The 15,948-nt window shown below is 27.5% G+C and overlaps 3 protein-coding genes across 3 annotated transcripts in view; 1 reads left to right on the top strand and 2 right to left on the bottom strand.

Annotated features, from left to right (window-relative positions):
- Window positions 1-12,572, top strand: part of Abcd3 (ATP binding cassette subfamily D member Pmp70) — an 87,368-nt gene extending 74,796 nt beyond the window's left edge. The window contains exon 26 of the mRNA XM_035350314.2: window positions 11,674-12,572. Coding sequence (XP_035206205.1) covers window positions 11,674-11,751 — 78 coding nt within the window. The 3' untranslated portion in view covers window positions 11,752-12,572. The remainder of the gene's footprint in view (window positions 1-11,673) is intronic.
- Window positions 1,317-7,174, bottom strand: LOC146998881 (uncharacterized). Its single transcript, XM_085811805.1, has 3 exons — window positions 7,025-7,174; window positions 5,901-6,010; window positions 1,317-1,542 (listed from the first exon to the last, which is right to left on the bottom strand). Exons 1-3 carry the CDS (start codon window positions 7,101-7,103, stop codon window positions 1,414-1,416), a joined length of 318 nt encoding a protein of 105 aa, XP_085667931.1. The 5' UTR covers window positions 7,104-7,174; the 3' UTR covers window positions 1,317-1,413.
- Window positions 12,573-12,709: 137 nt separating the features above from the next.
- Arp10 (Actin-related protein 10) overlaps window positions 12,710-15,948 on the bottom strand; it is a 144,532-nt gene continuing 141,293 nt past the window's right edge. The window contains exon 15 of the mRNA XM_085811806.1: window positions 12,710-13,199. The gene's annotated coding sequence lies outside the window, so the exon portion shown is untranslated. The remainder of the gene's footprint in view (window positions 13,200-15,948) is intronic.

Genomic DNA, 15,948 nt, shown 5'->3' with positions numbered 1-15,948 from the left:
CTTTTAATCATAATATGCAGAACATTTTTGCATACATTTATATAAAAAATAAGAGATTAAAATAAGCACATTTTACGAAAAATGCAGTAAATAGGTAGAGATTTATGCAAATTTTTTACCAAAAATGTGCATAACTGTTAATGTATACACAGTAAAGAGAAGACATCGGACTAAATTTTTACCAAAGTCATTCGTATATGCAAAGAAAACATAGGGAAGATTTAGGTCAATTATTATCAAATATATAAGTATTTGTACCATAAAATACAGGGAATATCTACATTAATTTCTATCTAAAGTACAATATAGTTAATTAACAAATTCAGTAAACGAATGTAGCACAAAAGAAAACATCATACGTTTAGATTATTTGAATGAGTGTGCTAAATTTTAAAATTGTTAAATATAGACCAGGAAATTGTAGAAAACTTACCTTTTCCAATAGTTTACCAAGTTGACTTTGTTATTTTCCTTGAAGATGAATGTTTAATGTCACAAATATTTCATTCATATCTTCAGATAATACACAAATCTATACATATTTATTTATTAAAATTCAGCTTATCCCAAACATGTTAAAGAAAATATTAATTTGCATGCAAGTTAATCGAGTAACTTCTGTTTTAATTACACACATAATTATGATATGTAAAAATTTTACATTTATCAGTCAATCTTGCAATGTATTGTAATCTATTATTGTTGTCTTTCTCAGTTTAAAATCTTATAAATATATTAGATCAGTACTAAAAGTTCACCTCTACAAAAGAAATGCTGTATTGAGGTATTTTTAAAAAGTTCCCTTTTACAATGTAACTGTTAATTTCATAAATAAGTTCATAAAATTATGCAAATTCAAAATTACCTAAATATGTTCTTTATTTTATCTTATATACCAGATAAAATTTTAAAAAATACTATAATAATTTATTATACCAGATAAAATTTAACTGTTAATTTGTTTAGGAATATTTAAGTTTTTAAATATTTATCTCATGTGACTTTTTCTATAACATCATTATAAATGTACATGTTGATATGGATATACCAATTATTTTTTTTCATCAAATAGCTTTATGGTATTAAATGATTTAAAAAGAGGCAACTGGACAAAAGAAAGCAATTAGAAGTTGGCTAATTTTTTATTAATTTGTTGTCAAATGCTGTACATTTTAGATTATGCTCATATGATGACAATGAGTTATTTAAATTATAAAATTATTATGAACATATCCCACATAAATTAACAAGTATAAAATTTCAAGTTGTTTGAAGTATTATGAACTGTAATACTTGCAAAAGAAATACACATGAAATTAATTTAAGAATTAGGTTTATTTTACAGGTATTCGAAAACTGCAATTACTGTTAAACAATAAAAACTAACATTAAATCTGAAGAGCATATTTTTTTTCAATAATAAAATTCAACATAGACTTCATGCAGCTTCGCCATATTTGTTCTATAGTTCGCTGTCTTTAATATCCTGCTTGAGTTTTGTAAAAGTGAATTCTTTGTCACCCAATGTTTTGAGAACAGCTCCTAAACAAGAAAAAGAAAAATTTGTAATAATTTCACACTTCAGATGTTTTCAGTTTTTAAATATAGTTGAAGTATTAAAAGATGCATATAAAATGCACTGAGTATTTCATATTTAAAAATTTACATTTCAGTAATTAAAAATTTAATTTCATACTATCACACAGTAAGCTACAATTATATACCTTACACAATGCCTATAATTTCAAGTAAAAAATACTTAAGATTTGTTTAGAACTGCAAGGTTGAGAAAGTCTTTAATGGCTATGTTTGTATTTAAGTATATGAGAAAAAACTTAATTTTGTATTAATTATATTGCATTAGCCTTTTCAATTTTACTCCTACATATAGTAAAGAATATTCGCTTTCTTACAGATAACTTTTTCTTAAATAAAGAGTAAGCAGAAAACTAATCACAACACTACATACATATAACAGAATACTTCATAAACATATACATGTCATTAACATACGTATATGCATTAACAAGCTATTTTACACATTTTAATAAACCAATACACAATCAAAAGTATTATCAGTAAATTCCTCCAAAATCAGAGCAAAAATCTTTAATTATGATAACAATGGCATCTCAGTTTGCAATATAAAATATTTCAAGTCTACATTCATGTGCATTCTAAGCACACAGAAAGCTGAATAACAATAAAATTATAAATACCATAAAAAAGTTAAGAGCCTCGTAGAATGATAGCAAGACTAAATGAAGTCTTCCTTCAAAAATCAATTTCAATTCAAAAATTTGCCTTCCTGTTTAACATCTCAAAATAGAGTTACTGCTTACACTAACTAAATTTCCTGTCTTGGCAAAATAAAAATTGTCACTTCTGTTGCAGGAAATATTTGCTGCAAACTTTGTATGCAAATAATCCAGTGAAACAATTTTAATTGTGGCTTGAATATTTTCTTTATTAAATAAATGAAAAATTCCCACATAATATTAATTTATGATCCACATGAAGCTTTTTACCTCTACCATATCATGCAGCTATTTTAAAATATATACTCTCATATAAAAGCCACAGAATTTTTTTACCAATATTAATATAGTATAAATCATTAATAAATCTTCTAAAAACAGCCCCAAAATTTCTGAATTTGATATCCAAAACATAATTCTACGTAACTGTTAATGTATGCATTTGCTTGCACATACTTAAAATGAATTATACACACAAAAACTTAACATATTAACTTTAATAAATTCTTAATTAGCAGGATGACTCAATTAAGGTAAAATATGAAAGAAATCTACCTGATGGAATGGTTGTAAAAGATATATTTAAAAAAAGCTAATATTGTTTACCTTACACATGGCAGAAATTGAGTAAACTGTATGCAGCTGGATTATTTATTAGGAATAGAAGTTAGATCAAAGTACCAAAGTCACACTAGGGCTTTAACCATTTGGGTGCAAAGAAGCATCTCAATTTAAAAAAGCTAATAGAATTTTATAACTTTTACAATCTAGTACAAATATTAGACACATAAACAACACTAAATGCCATTATTTACTTGCATATTTTCTTTCTTTGTGTACTTTACTCCTTAATTTTTCAGGATATGATTTAGAAACAGTTATGATAAAAATGTATACTGGTAAAAAAAAATATTGCTGAAACTGATAAGTCCTTTGAATTATATACTATAGTGCAAAGAGAGATGGAATATGTGACTAAATATGATAAATCAGATTACAATAACATTAAACAAATAACATGAAAAACTGAAAAAAGAAATTTTATTTGAAATTATTTTTTAACTCATGGAAAGACAGACAGTATTTCCAACTTATTAAATTCAATTATATTTTACCTTCGTCAAACCAATATTGGTAAGAGAGTTGTATTTAAAATCGGTGCTAAGCTAAAGCTGCTTTCTTGCCTAATTTTATACTATTGAAAATACCGGTAATTGTCAAAGTTATTCGTACTCAATATGTGTAAGATTATTAATGAGCTGCCAAACCGCAGTTAACCATCTAATATACTACATTCAACGTTATTATTTTTCTTTTTGAATGTCAGGTTTTCATTATTTCTGCCAATATATCTGTAACAGGACATAAAGATTGAGTTAATGTAGAATAGAAAATTACCTTGCAAGTTAGCACCTTTACCTTAGTGGCAGTACTTCAGAATACTTTCTAGAGAATGTATGCAAGCAATGCATACATTCTCTAGAAAAAACATTTTAAATTATTATACTTAAACAAAAAATTCATATTTGTTACAGCAAAACATCATTAACACAATAAACCAGAGTTGAATGCAAATCTAGTTTAACTCCATTCTTGAAAACTAGTTTATTACTTTCAATTTAATTTAATTTAATTTAAAAATAATAAAAAATAAGGTACGTATTATGATGACTACCTAGATATCTCACCTAAACTGGCAATCCTTGTAGGTTATACAGGTTAACCCTAACATAGGTTATAAAGGGATAGAGATAAGATAGAGAGTATTAATCCCACACTAGGGACTCTAACATTTGGTAGGAACAGTTTGAAAAGTGAAACAGATATTTATAGTGAACCAATGCAAAACAAAAACAATAGTTCTTTAGGGACAAAGCCCCTTTGGACTAATAAATACGAGTAAATTAACAGCTTTTAGCTATTTTTTCTTCTTGTAAAAAATAGACATACAGAATATTTTTAGAAAATAACAGTACTTTAAGCATGCATTTTCCACATATTTAACACAATAATTCATTCTAGCTCTGTTGCAATACTGGCAAAGGTACTCCTCTGTTATTAGGAAGGAATTCAGAAATGTACAATGAAACCTCGAGATACAAGGAAAGTATGAGCAAAATACGAGCATTAATTCGAGTAACGAGCAATGAGCCAGGCTGTTGGTACGGGTAGCGCCATTTCCCTATCTGGCTCAACTCGGGGAATCCCCTCGTCAGATCACTTAGTGTTCTTTTATATACGTGTTTGTGCACTTGTAAGTTAATTGTTTTGACATTTAACGTGAAAATAATTATTTCAAGACGCCTCGCAAGAAGATTGTTGCCTCAGATAGTGCTGCAAAGAAAAATAAGGAGGCCATGGCCGTCGATATCAAGAAAGAAATCATAGATAAACATAAGCATGGTGACGGAATTGGGGAAGACTTGCGGCCTTTCAACATCGAAAATCTATACTATTCTGAAGAAGCAGGAAGAAATTAAGAAACCTGATGTAGCCAAAGGAATTATAGTTGCTTCCAAGCACCATAAAAGTACTCCTAGATGTTGAGAAGCTGTTGTTGGTGTGGATTAATGAGAAGGAGTTAAAATGTTGGTAACAAAGTTAAACTATTGTTATATTATTTACCAGTGTTATTTATTAGGAAAAATTGACTTGATATTAAAATATTGATATTTTTTGGGGTGTGGAATGGGTTAACTGAATTTCCATTATTTTCAATGGGGAAGCTTGTTTCTAGATACGAGAAATTCGCTATACCAGTTGAATGCTGGAACGAATTAAACTCGTATCTCGGGGTTCCACTGTAGATCTGTAAGCATGTGTATATGCATGTATGCACATATATGTGTGTAAGTATACACATACATACAAAAGAATATACACATGCACACACGTTTAAAAATGTAAATGTAGGTTAAACACCTACATTTAAAAATGCATACATATAAACACACATTTCTGAATCTGGTCCTGATAACAGAAGAATACCTACATGAATCATAGGATTTACATTAATCAGTTTTATTAGAATTCTTAAATGCAGAGGATTTACATTAATCAGTTTTATTAGAATTTTTAAATGCAGAGGATTTACATTAATCAGTTTTATTAGAATTCTTAAATGAAATCTTCACTATCCGAAAATTCAGCTTCATTTCCAGCTGAAACTGTATCAGGACAATCTCATTTATATTATTTCCCTCTAACAACTGAACATTTTGAAAACCTTTTCTATTCCATGGAAAACTAATGCTACATTAAACATACATTTTCTAAATCTGAAAATTTTAAGTTAGCTTAGAAACTGTAATCATTCTTAAAAAAGTTTGATTTATGCAGATGTTAGATCAATAAAATTACTTTCCTGTGAAAAAGTAATATGGCATTGAACAACACGATTTTACTATATATATAAGATATACTGAGTGAAAATTCCTGAAATGTTTTATTTCTTGGTATCTCTGCAAGAATTGTATAAATAAGACTACCTCCCTTCTTTAAAAAAAAATGTTTAGTAAATACTATGAAGAAAATTGGTTACATTATTTACAGTTCATAATTAATAGAAAATAAATCATTTCTTAACTTATCAGAATTTATTTTTATCACATTCATAAACAGTACTAATGTAAACAAACATACCATCATGATTTCAATAACTATGAAATAGAAAATCCAAATCTGCATCTTTGATGGTCTAGTAGATTGGACGTCTCGTTTACTACAATTCAGCAGGGTGCTGACTCCCCAGACTGTAATATATATATATATAATTAATTTACAAGGGAAAAAGCAACAAAAATATAAACAATTTCTTGGTTTTATATAAGCATTTTTGCACATTTACAATTTTAATTTTTTTTAACTATCTAGTTATATCAAAATACATGATTTAGTAAAATATAATTCAAATAATTTAAGGTATTTTAGATCAAATACTAATTTTTCAATAAATTTTTTCATGCAAGTCTAATAATCAACATAACTATCAAGTTTTGACTTCGAAAATTATGTTTAGAGAGACTTGAAGCTGCAGTAAATAGTAATAAATTTATTCAAAACTGAAAGTAAAGCATTCTTACTTTATTTTCTTTCTTTAACTATGGCAGATCTTTTAAAACAACAAAAAAGAAATGCATTCATGAAAGGACTTAGGACTTACTTATTATTCATGAAAGGATATATTTCAGTAATTACAAGTGCACAAAAATTCAGTATATATATATATAAAAAAAATTAACACAGATTTGGAACAAAGTACCTGTGTTTCTATGGCATAAAATTTCCTTTTTTAATAGCACAATATCTTTGAGTTAAAGATTATATATTAAAGCAAATTTATAAAACTAAATTCAAAAATAAGAAATTAAATTATTTTTAGGGAAAACACTAAGCAAATAAAAAAATTAACATTTCCATAACAGATTTCTGAACAATTAGTCATGTTAATATTGCCTTTCTTTTTCCATTAAAAGCTATTTCCTGCTTAATTACAGTATGCTTTAAGATAAATATTAAAACGTTTGAGTAAAAATAATATAACTATAAAAAGGTGAGACACATACAAAAAGGAGTGACACAAACAGTAAGAAACAGACTAGTGCAAAATTTAACAGTACCAAATCCTGAAAATGAATAATTAGGCACGTACACAAAAGAACAACACATGGAAAATCACATTTCCTACACAGACGCTATTTATACAATTTTGTATAGGTGAAGAAAGTACGAGTATTAAACACTGAAAATATAAAATATTCACTTACTTTCTTCAAATATAACTTCGATAGATTCAGTCACAAACGCCAATCCACGAACAAACAGTATTCTTTGCGACTTTACCATTCTTTTCGACCGCCATTGCTGAGTGCTGACTTCACAAATATCCCGCCACAACCGGAAGTAGAAAGTGTCTGCTTTGCCATTGGCCAGTGAACAAGAATTGCAACGCTTTTTTTTTCTTTATAATTAAATATATTAAGAAAGCCTCTAAATTAGCATATGAAGTAAACTTAATTTTGCATTATATAAATTTATATTCACAGCATCTCTGTATTAAGATAATAATTACATTTTTCTACGAAAAATAGAAATGTCCGTGTATGCGCATGCTCAGTGTATAATCGTAAATCCGGTTAATTTTTATAAGTTAGCGTAAAATGAACTATGCAAATTTTAAGTTCATTTAACTGGACCCTTGTACTTATTCTGTAGATCTCCATATTAAGAATGTCTTTAACTGTTTCAGGAAAAATATAATATAATTATTTATTTACATTATTTATTAATTTTTTCCTCATATAAAAATTATTAAAATCGCTATATCATTTTTTCCGTACATTAAACAAAATAAAAAAAATTAGCTTCATATGATTTTTATAACAAAGATTAAAGGAACTGAAATATATGTAAAATATCAGGATTCAGCTTGCAATTTCGTAGAGTTATTATTATTATTATTAAATAAAAATATTAGTATATCTTTGATTATAATTAATGATCCTTTGGTCTAACGTTAAGTTAAACGTCAAGAAGTTAAACGTTTTCGAGCATCTTCTGCTGTATTTATTATTCTATTCCTCGACATGAAAGATTTGCTAGTCTTATTCCAATTTAATTGCCCACATTTGCTAAATAAAATAAGGCGAGTATTGTACCAAACTCAGTAAGTACACAAATTTAATATACAGCTTATTCCAGTTAAATGGGTAATAGGATTTTCATAAAAGAAATTAAATTGTGTAAATTAATGTAAGTGTTGATATGAATAAAAATAACAAATTTGATATAAGAAAATAAATAAGTTATTTTGAAGATGTTTGAATTAAGAAAATATAATTTTTTGCAAAAATGCACGTAAAGATTTAGCTCACATGTTAAAATTTATAGAAAAATTTTAGCCTCATATATGAATGCCCCTTTTTTCATGTTCGTGGACAAGGAAAACAAAGCCAAAAAATGAAATGCCAGAAATACACTAAATATTTTGAATTAATAAACTTCATTTTCAATCTTTTTAGACTTCGTATAATATCCGTAAAAGTGATGAATGAAATATACCATAAAGGCAGTAGTTTCTTTCAGAACATTCGGATTCGTATAATATGCGTAAAAGTGACGAATAAAATATACCATCATGGCGGTAGTTTTATCAGTACATTCGGATTCGTATAATTTTCGTAAAAATAATGTGTGGAAAATAACGATCAAGAGTCAACAGTAACTTCAGCCTTTTTCATTCGTATAAATTTCGTAAAAGTAACGTTCAAAAAATACCATACCCTTATTTCACCAAAATTATACGTATATTTTTGGAGACGTGCTGCCTGGGTGAGGGTTTAATTGATCTGATTTTTGTTATGTCTCATTTTGTCAAGTTAAATATTCCAAAACTCCCGACAAGCGTGAAGCATATTATCGCTATGTCTGAAATTAACTACAATATCAGACAAAGGTTTAAATAAGCCTCTTATTTAAAAAGAGCATAAAGGCATGTTCTGATGCTAACAAAATCAATTACAGCTCACGGTGACGCAATTAAACAAGAACAGTCAAATTCAAACTGATAATGTGGGCTAGTGGTCAAAGATTATACAATTTAATTCTAATTTAATCTGGCTCAATAACTCTATCATATGAAGAAACAGAAATGGGGAATTATAGTAAAGGTTGAAATCATAAACAATTGGGTAATTTACATAATAATAACTGCACATATCTTTGAAGAATCATTTCCTTTATGTATTCAGTTCCTTTCTTCAACACATTTCCTTTTCATTTTAGAATTTTTGGATTTAATTAAGGATTTCTGTTATTCTAAAAAACACTAAATGCATTTAGAATGCAGAGAAAAAGCGGCTAATTTTATTTCTTTAATAATATGAACATTCAGAAGCAATATGAAATATATATAGTAAAGGCCGGTTAGAGCTGATGTGGCAGAATTTCTAGAATTTAGTGACACACCGAACAACAAAATCTAGAAATGGCAAAACTTTTAGAATTTAGAGCAGCCACTGAAAGCAGGATATAGAAAGGCACTAGGCAACAGAATTTAGAATCCACAGAGATTGCATCAGGTGGGAAAATGCTTAGTGCCAGCTATGTGTATAATGCATGAAGAAATATTAGACAAATCTTTTAAATTGTAAGTTTTCAATTTCTTTATTAATAAAAAAAATCCCTTTCTATAATGCCTGCCCATGTGATAAGATCAGAAGCATTTTTGATATTTTCCATGCTTCTGTCTAGTGAAAAGTAGAGAAAATAAAGAGAAGATAAATATGTTAAGATTCTAGTATCAGAAGTAAAACATTTAAATATTATGTTTTCATTGTTCTTCCAGATGTTCTCCAAAAATTAAGAAATTCATTGCAAACTTTCTGTAAAATACATCCATTGCGCGTTGATACCATGGAGACATTTTTCATTTTGTCATATATTTCTCGAATCTTCTATAATCGAGGGTCTATAAATCTTGTCTTCAAATCCTTCGGTAAAAGTTTACAATTGGGTGACCCTTGTTTTTGGCGATTCTCTTGTGATGCGAAGATCGGCGCCAGGAAGGCACAATTTGAAGATGGCTGCTACACAAAACCAAAATAAAAACCAAAATGTCAAAGAATTGCACAAACATTGTGTCCATGTACACATCGATCTGTTTTCACTAAAAAAACATCCTAGAATTGCACAAACTAGGCATTGCGCACTGCATTAAATTTGCTCACATACACGTCAATCTATTTTCATTTAAATAAAATCAGGAAGCTAAAACAAAGTTAAAACTATCATGGTAACCAGAAGTGAGGTTTCACCACCAAAATTAAAAAAAAAAAAAAAAAAAAAAAAAATTGTCGCTAATCGAAGGGGCACCCAATTCTACACTAGAGCCAATCCTTCTAAACTTTCCAAGCTGCAATCTCTAAAATCCTAAAGAAAAATTACCCCTACCAATTCTGTAACAGCAAAAAGCCAGAAATATTTTGGTAAAAAATAGGACGGAAAAAGTATAAAATTAATTTTATAGAGAAAACTGATGCACATTCTGAGACAATTACATGGGAAAAACTCTTACTATGAAAAAATTAAAAACAAGACATTTTTAATTAATTACATAGCTAATTTTGGTTTTGCTAACAGCTGTTTAGTAAATTGTGCTTTATAGCATTATACCTTGTTCATTTTTCAGATTTAAAATATTGTTTAATAAGTTGCCAAAACGAAACTTTATAATATTACAGCGAAAAATAAAAATGCCTTATATTTTAAATATAATTTCAATATATTACCGTTATTTTAATGAAATTTATTAATGTTACGATGTTTAAAAAAAATCGTCGAAAAATTCTCAGATCTCTGAATTAAAAAGTTTCTATATAAACTAATCTTAAAATCGCCAAAATGTTGAAAAGTTGCCAAATTTAGAACCATTTAATAAAAGAATTCACATTCCCAAAAGCAAAAACTTGTTTAAGAGCTCTTTATTAGAAAAAATGAATTTCGAAATGCTTATGTTTCACTTCTTGCTTAGAAACTCGAGTATCCCATCATTTATATTAGAAATAGAAAAAAATTATAACTCATGAACACATTCAAAAGATAACCATATATACAGCAGTGAATCAACAAAAATATTCCTCAAAATGACAGTTGTAAAAACAGACAGAAATTTCAGATGATTAAAATTAAAGACCTTCTACTGATTTTGGCCAAAATTAAGGACTTTTTAAGAACCAAAAATTGATTCCAAAAAATCTGAGGACTTTTAAGGACCGTACGAACCCTGATTGTAGTACCTACGTTGTCAGGCCTAACAGGAGCTATTTTTCAACATGAAAGTGCCTGTCTGCATGCAACATACATCACTATAGACTTTCTTCGCCACATGACAACTATCTGATCTTTCACCCCATTGAATGCATTTGGCCACTGGTGGCAGCCATTGCCAAATGTTTCTGACCTGCCTATGCAATCACACCTTAACTGGCAGGACATTATCAGATGGTTTGTGTGGCAAACCATCTGACATTTCTCTATGCATTGATGCCTAAAGTGACCGTATGCCATCTGTAACGATCCTGAACCACTTTTGCTTAACAGATGATATTACTGAGTTTATAATTATTCTTATGTTTTCCTCATTGTCTCCTCCTATTGATTAACTTCATCATGACCCATGCTTTTTCTTGTTGTGTTTTTCTCCTTCCAACTGAGTGTATTTGTAAATTATATATTACCAAGTATATCTGATGTAAAATTGATATTTACATGAATTTGGAGAACTTGATTTGTAATGCTGTTTGATAATTTGTTTTGCATTTTAATGAAAAATATTTTTATTATATTAAGATTATCATATATTTTGAAAATTCTTCATGTTTCCTTTCAAATTTTAAAATATATGTATTCATTTCAGTATACCTTGTACATGGATGGCCGAGGTACATATAAATTTAAACCAATTGAAGAAACTACTGAAATTTTGGGATCCTGAACAATGTAGAATTTTTTATAAAACAAAATTATTAATTTCTAAAGTATCTGTGGTTGTGGCCTTAATCTACTTAAGGGTTAAAAATATGAAATTTTCATGATATGCATCGTATATATACGATAGTGCTCAAATTTATTTAATCATGCAATAATTATATGAAATGAGTGAGGAATTAGCATTGAATATTCTATTTATGCATTTAGCTGGAATTTACCTACATTTTGCATTTCATTTTTGTACAGACAAATAATATTTTCTCATGCCAGTATTGTTTTATACTTTTGTAATATATTAAGGAGGAAAAATCTGTAAAACTGTTGAATTATAATTTTATTATGATATGGAGGAAGGAAGTATATTATAGAAAAATATTATTTTTATGTACATGAAATCAAGGATTATATAGAAAACTGTATGAAATAATTTTATCATTTTAGATACACTATGCAATTTATTAATTACTTATATATAGTATTTGAATCATTTGATAATATAACAAGTACTTCCACATTTCATAATAGTAGTAAAATTTATAAAATCATGCGTGAAGTTATAACCTCAAACCAAGAATCACAATATATGTTACTGACAAAGTATGAAAAGCCAGTATTCTATAGAATGCTTAGGCATTGTATATAATGCCAGACGATTTTAGGCAAAATATGAAATATGAGAATTATTACATACTTTTCCTAGGCATTCTATAGAATAACAAATGCTGTTTAGGCGAAGTATGAAAAAAAGATTATGATAAGGCTATTATTCAAAAGAAGTTCATTCCTCAAAAATACAAATGTTATTTTGAAAAATTAATGAAAAAGTGCCATTAAAAATTGTTATTCAAAATATTTTGATACAACATAATAAAAATTTGTATTTTCTATCTGGCTGCAGCTGGAATCAGATCTACCTGACAATGGAAATAAATTCAGAAACAATCATAAGTTTTACAACAATGCCATTTTTAAAACATTTTTATTTCTTCTGACAGAGCTCACTAAGGTGGTTGTACAGTTTAATATCATTAGGTGTTACGTTTTTGTATTTGGTTGAAAATTCTTTCAACATTCTGTCTTGTCGTCTGTGTGGAGTACTCAAATGAGTTTTCATGAAATACAGAAAATAACTTGGTTTCTGTGATGTAATACTGTATAGTATTGACTCTTTCTTTAACAGGATAAAGAATGTAGTTTTGTTTTCCACAAACAACACATGCTAGCGATTCAGCAGCCAGTAATCCTGTGGTTTCTTCTTAGTTAGTCATTTTGGCTTTTTTACATGATTTATTAACTTCTGGTAAACAGTTTGATTCTTTGAACTGAATCGGAAATGTATTTCATACTTTGCCGGTTTGCCAATGTATGAAATACCGTCTTTTTCCGAAAATAAGACACTGTCTTACTTTCTTTTTTGGTCCAAAATAAGCGCTAGGGCTTATTTTCGGGCAACTGCAAAAATAAAAGTATATTTATATATTTTTATTTAATATTTATTTTACACAGAATACAGAAATTTAAAATTTATTCAATTACAGTCATGTCATCTTCTTCTGGAACATCGTCATAAATAAAATTCTGAATTATATACAAAAACAAATTATACTACAAAAGTTTTGAAAATCACGATAGGGCTTATTTTCGGAGGATGTCTTATTTTACAAAAAGTTTTGAAAATCACGATAGGGCTTATTTTTGGAGGATGTCTTATTTTCAGAAAAAGATGGTACAAATTGTTTCATACATTGCTGGCAAGTTTTAGGCATTATATACAATGCCAAATTTCAAACTTTGCCGGTAATATATATAATAAAAGGCTATTTTAAAGTCTGATTCAAAATAAAATATTGAGATTAATATATATTCCAAATATACTTCATGTATATATATAATTTGAAATGTTAAATTACAAGTATAATAATAATTTAAATAGCATAAAATTAATTTAATTGCTCATAACTGTTGATATAAACTTAATTTTAAAGCTAATTTCATAAGATGAATTATTAAATTATAATATATCATAATGAACTGAATCTGATTAATCTTCAGGAGGAATGCTATTAGTATCTCATTAAGAACTAGAGTAGTCTTGCACAAAGAACTATTAAAACTCTCCATTAATTGAAACACTGGGCAATTATTTTTAACAATGTAAAATATCTGAAAATTTTTAATTTATTTAAAATATTTGTGTAATTTATTGCATTTCATGTTAATATAGCATATAATGAATATTTTGTGTGTAAAGAAATTTTGAAATAATTTGCTTACATAAGGAATTACTACTACATATTTTTTCCTGATAATGAACAGAAAAAAATACTTTCTAATACTAAGTAATTTCTTTTTACTCTAGTATCAAAATTTTTTAATAAAAGTATTTAGAATATTGATAAGAATTTATGTATATATATTGCATGGAACAAAATTGATAGATTATGCCTATGTGGGCATGGTCAACTTAATTGTGATATTCTTCAATATTTCAAAATAAACATATATTTACATCTAAATGATATCACATGAATTATTAAGTTTTAACGTTACTATTTAGATGGAAAATATTTATTTTAAATGTAATATAATTATTTAACTTGTATTTGTATAATTTAAAATATATATAAAATAATTCATCATATAAAACACATTGTTATATATATTTATTTGTTTTGAAAATAATGAAAAACAGTAATCCAGTGATATATTTAAGTTAAGATTTCAGTTATTGTTGTATTCTTTTAATTGAGTTACTATGTTAAATTTGTTTATAGCAAACAAAAAATTGCTCTCGCATAATTTATTTCAAATAAAGAATTTTATTTTAAAAATTGTTTTCTTATTTATATGCATATATTAATTTTAATGAAATAAAAGTATTCAGGTATTTTGAATAATAGGAATGATTTATAAATAATTTTCTATGCTTCAGTTTTTATGGCAAAAATGTACAATGAGTATATTTTTAGTAAGGCATTTTGGTCCTTATTTCTTTTCATTATTACAACACAGTATAAAAAGTTGTGCACATGCCTACAATATTACATCCCCTTTTCTCATAAAACAGTGCACATCTGCCAGTCTATGGATAATTGCACTCCTGCCAATGTGATTTATAACACATTTCTTCCATTTTCTCTTGTTCATAAAATTACTTATTATTTTTATTTGCTTGTCTTAATATTTCATTATGTTCACCCCAAAATGGAATTTCTGGTGTCTTTCTCTTTTGTCCATTAACCTCTTTTTTAAACTAAAATTTTTTTATCCCTTACCACTATATATGTGAGAATAAGATATGTCCAAAAATGCCACGATTCAGTGGGCATCAAGCACAACTGCAAATCATCTGTCACACATAACCAATGAGCATAAACCAAGATCAAATAAGTCCTCTACATATTTGAAGTCAGTAAATCGTATGAGGTTCATTGTTTAAGTTTTTTTTTAAGATTTGCAGTTTTTAGTCTTGGTAATATATGTGCAAAAATAAATAGTTAAATATTAATATTTTTTCAAAAAATATGTGCAGATGATTTTCTTAGTAATCTTCTTAAGAAAATGTAATAAGTTTGCAGTTTTTAGATTACTCCTTCTGGTAGTGCCAATGTACTTAAACATGTATGTAAACAAAAATGCAAGGACAACATAGATTGTATTGAAAAAATAATTTAAAAAAATATTTTTATTTTGGAAGCAAAGGACCAAAAATTTATTAATGCATCCTATTTCGTACTTTTATATTTGAGCATAATCTACCACTGAATACCTCTGATCACATTGTGGTTTTAATTAAGAAAATGTTTCCCAATAGTAAAATTGCTTACAAATATTCTTGTACAAGAATAAATATTTTTGAAGTAGGAGTGAAAAATCTTCAGTTGCTGAATTAAAACAATTCTTTTTTCCACCCTCTAATAAACTTTTTTTTTTTCTTTTCTACAAATGATAAACAACAACACTAATGCAGAACTACATTTTACTTGTTACTTTTTTTAATCCCGTAACTTTAGAAGTAAAGTATCCTTTACTTTGTGTCGCCACTTTGCAAGGAAACATTACAGGCCTTTAGAGCACACCTAATTAAAACTTCCAAAGTAAACAGAGTTCCCTAGGATAACTGTTTAGCTCTTTACATAGCAGTTATAGTAAACTTAGAAAAAAAATTGAAGTTTGTGGGGTAGCAGTTATAGTACACTTA

Source organism: Stegodyphus dumicola, chromosome 2, assembly GCF_044657685.1.
Source record: "Stegodyphus dumicola isolate Sdum_Otavi_A_Nest chromosome 2, ASM4465768v1".
NCBI classification, from domain to species: domain Eukaryota; kingdom Metazoa; phylum Arthropoda; class Arachnida; order Araneae; family Eresidae; genus Stegodyphus; species Stegodyphus dumicola.
Note: the sequence above shows the minus strand (reverse complement) of the source record. Positions and strands in the feature narration are given on the sequence as shown.

Bases quoted from the DNA above. Each gene is read 5' to 3' on its own strand.
- LOC146998881 (XM_085811805.1), bottom strand. From the start codon at position 7,103: ATGGTAAAGTCGCAAAGAATACTGTTTGTTCGTGGATTGGCGTTTGTG. The intron at 6,011-7,024 runs GTAAGTGAATAT...TATATATTACAG, and splicing joins CGAAGTTATATTTGAAGAAA to TCTGGGGAGTCAGCACCCTG. The intron at 1,543-5,900 runs GTATGTTTGTTT...TTTCTTGTTTAG, and splicing joins TAGTTATTGAAATCATGATG to GAGCTGTTCTCAAAACATTG.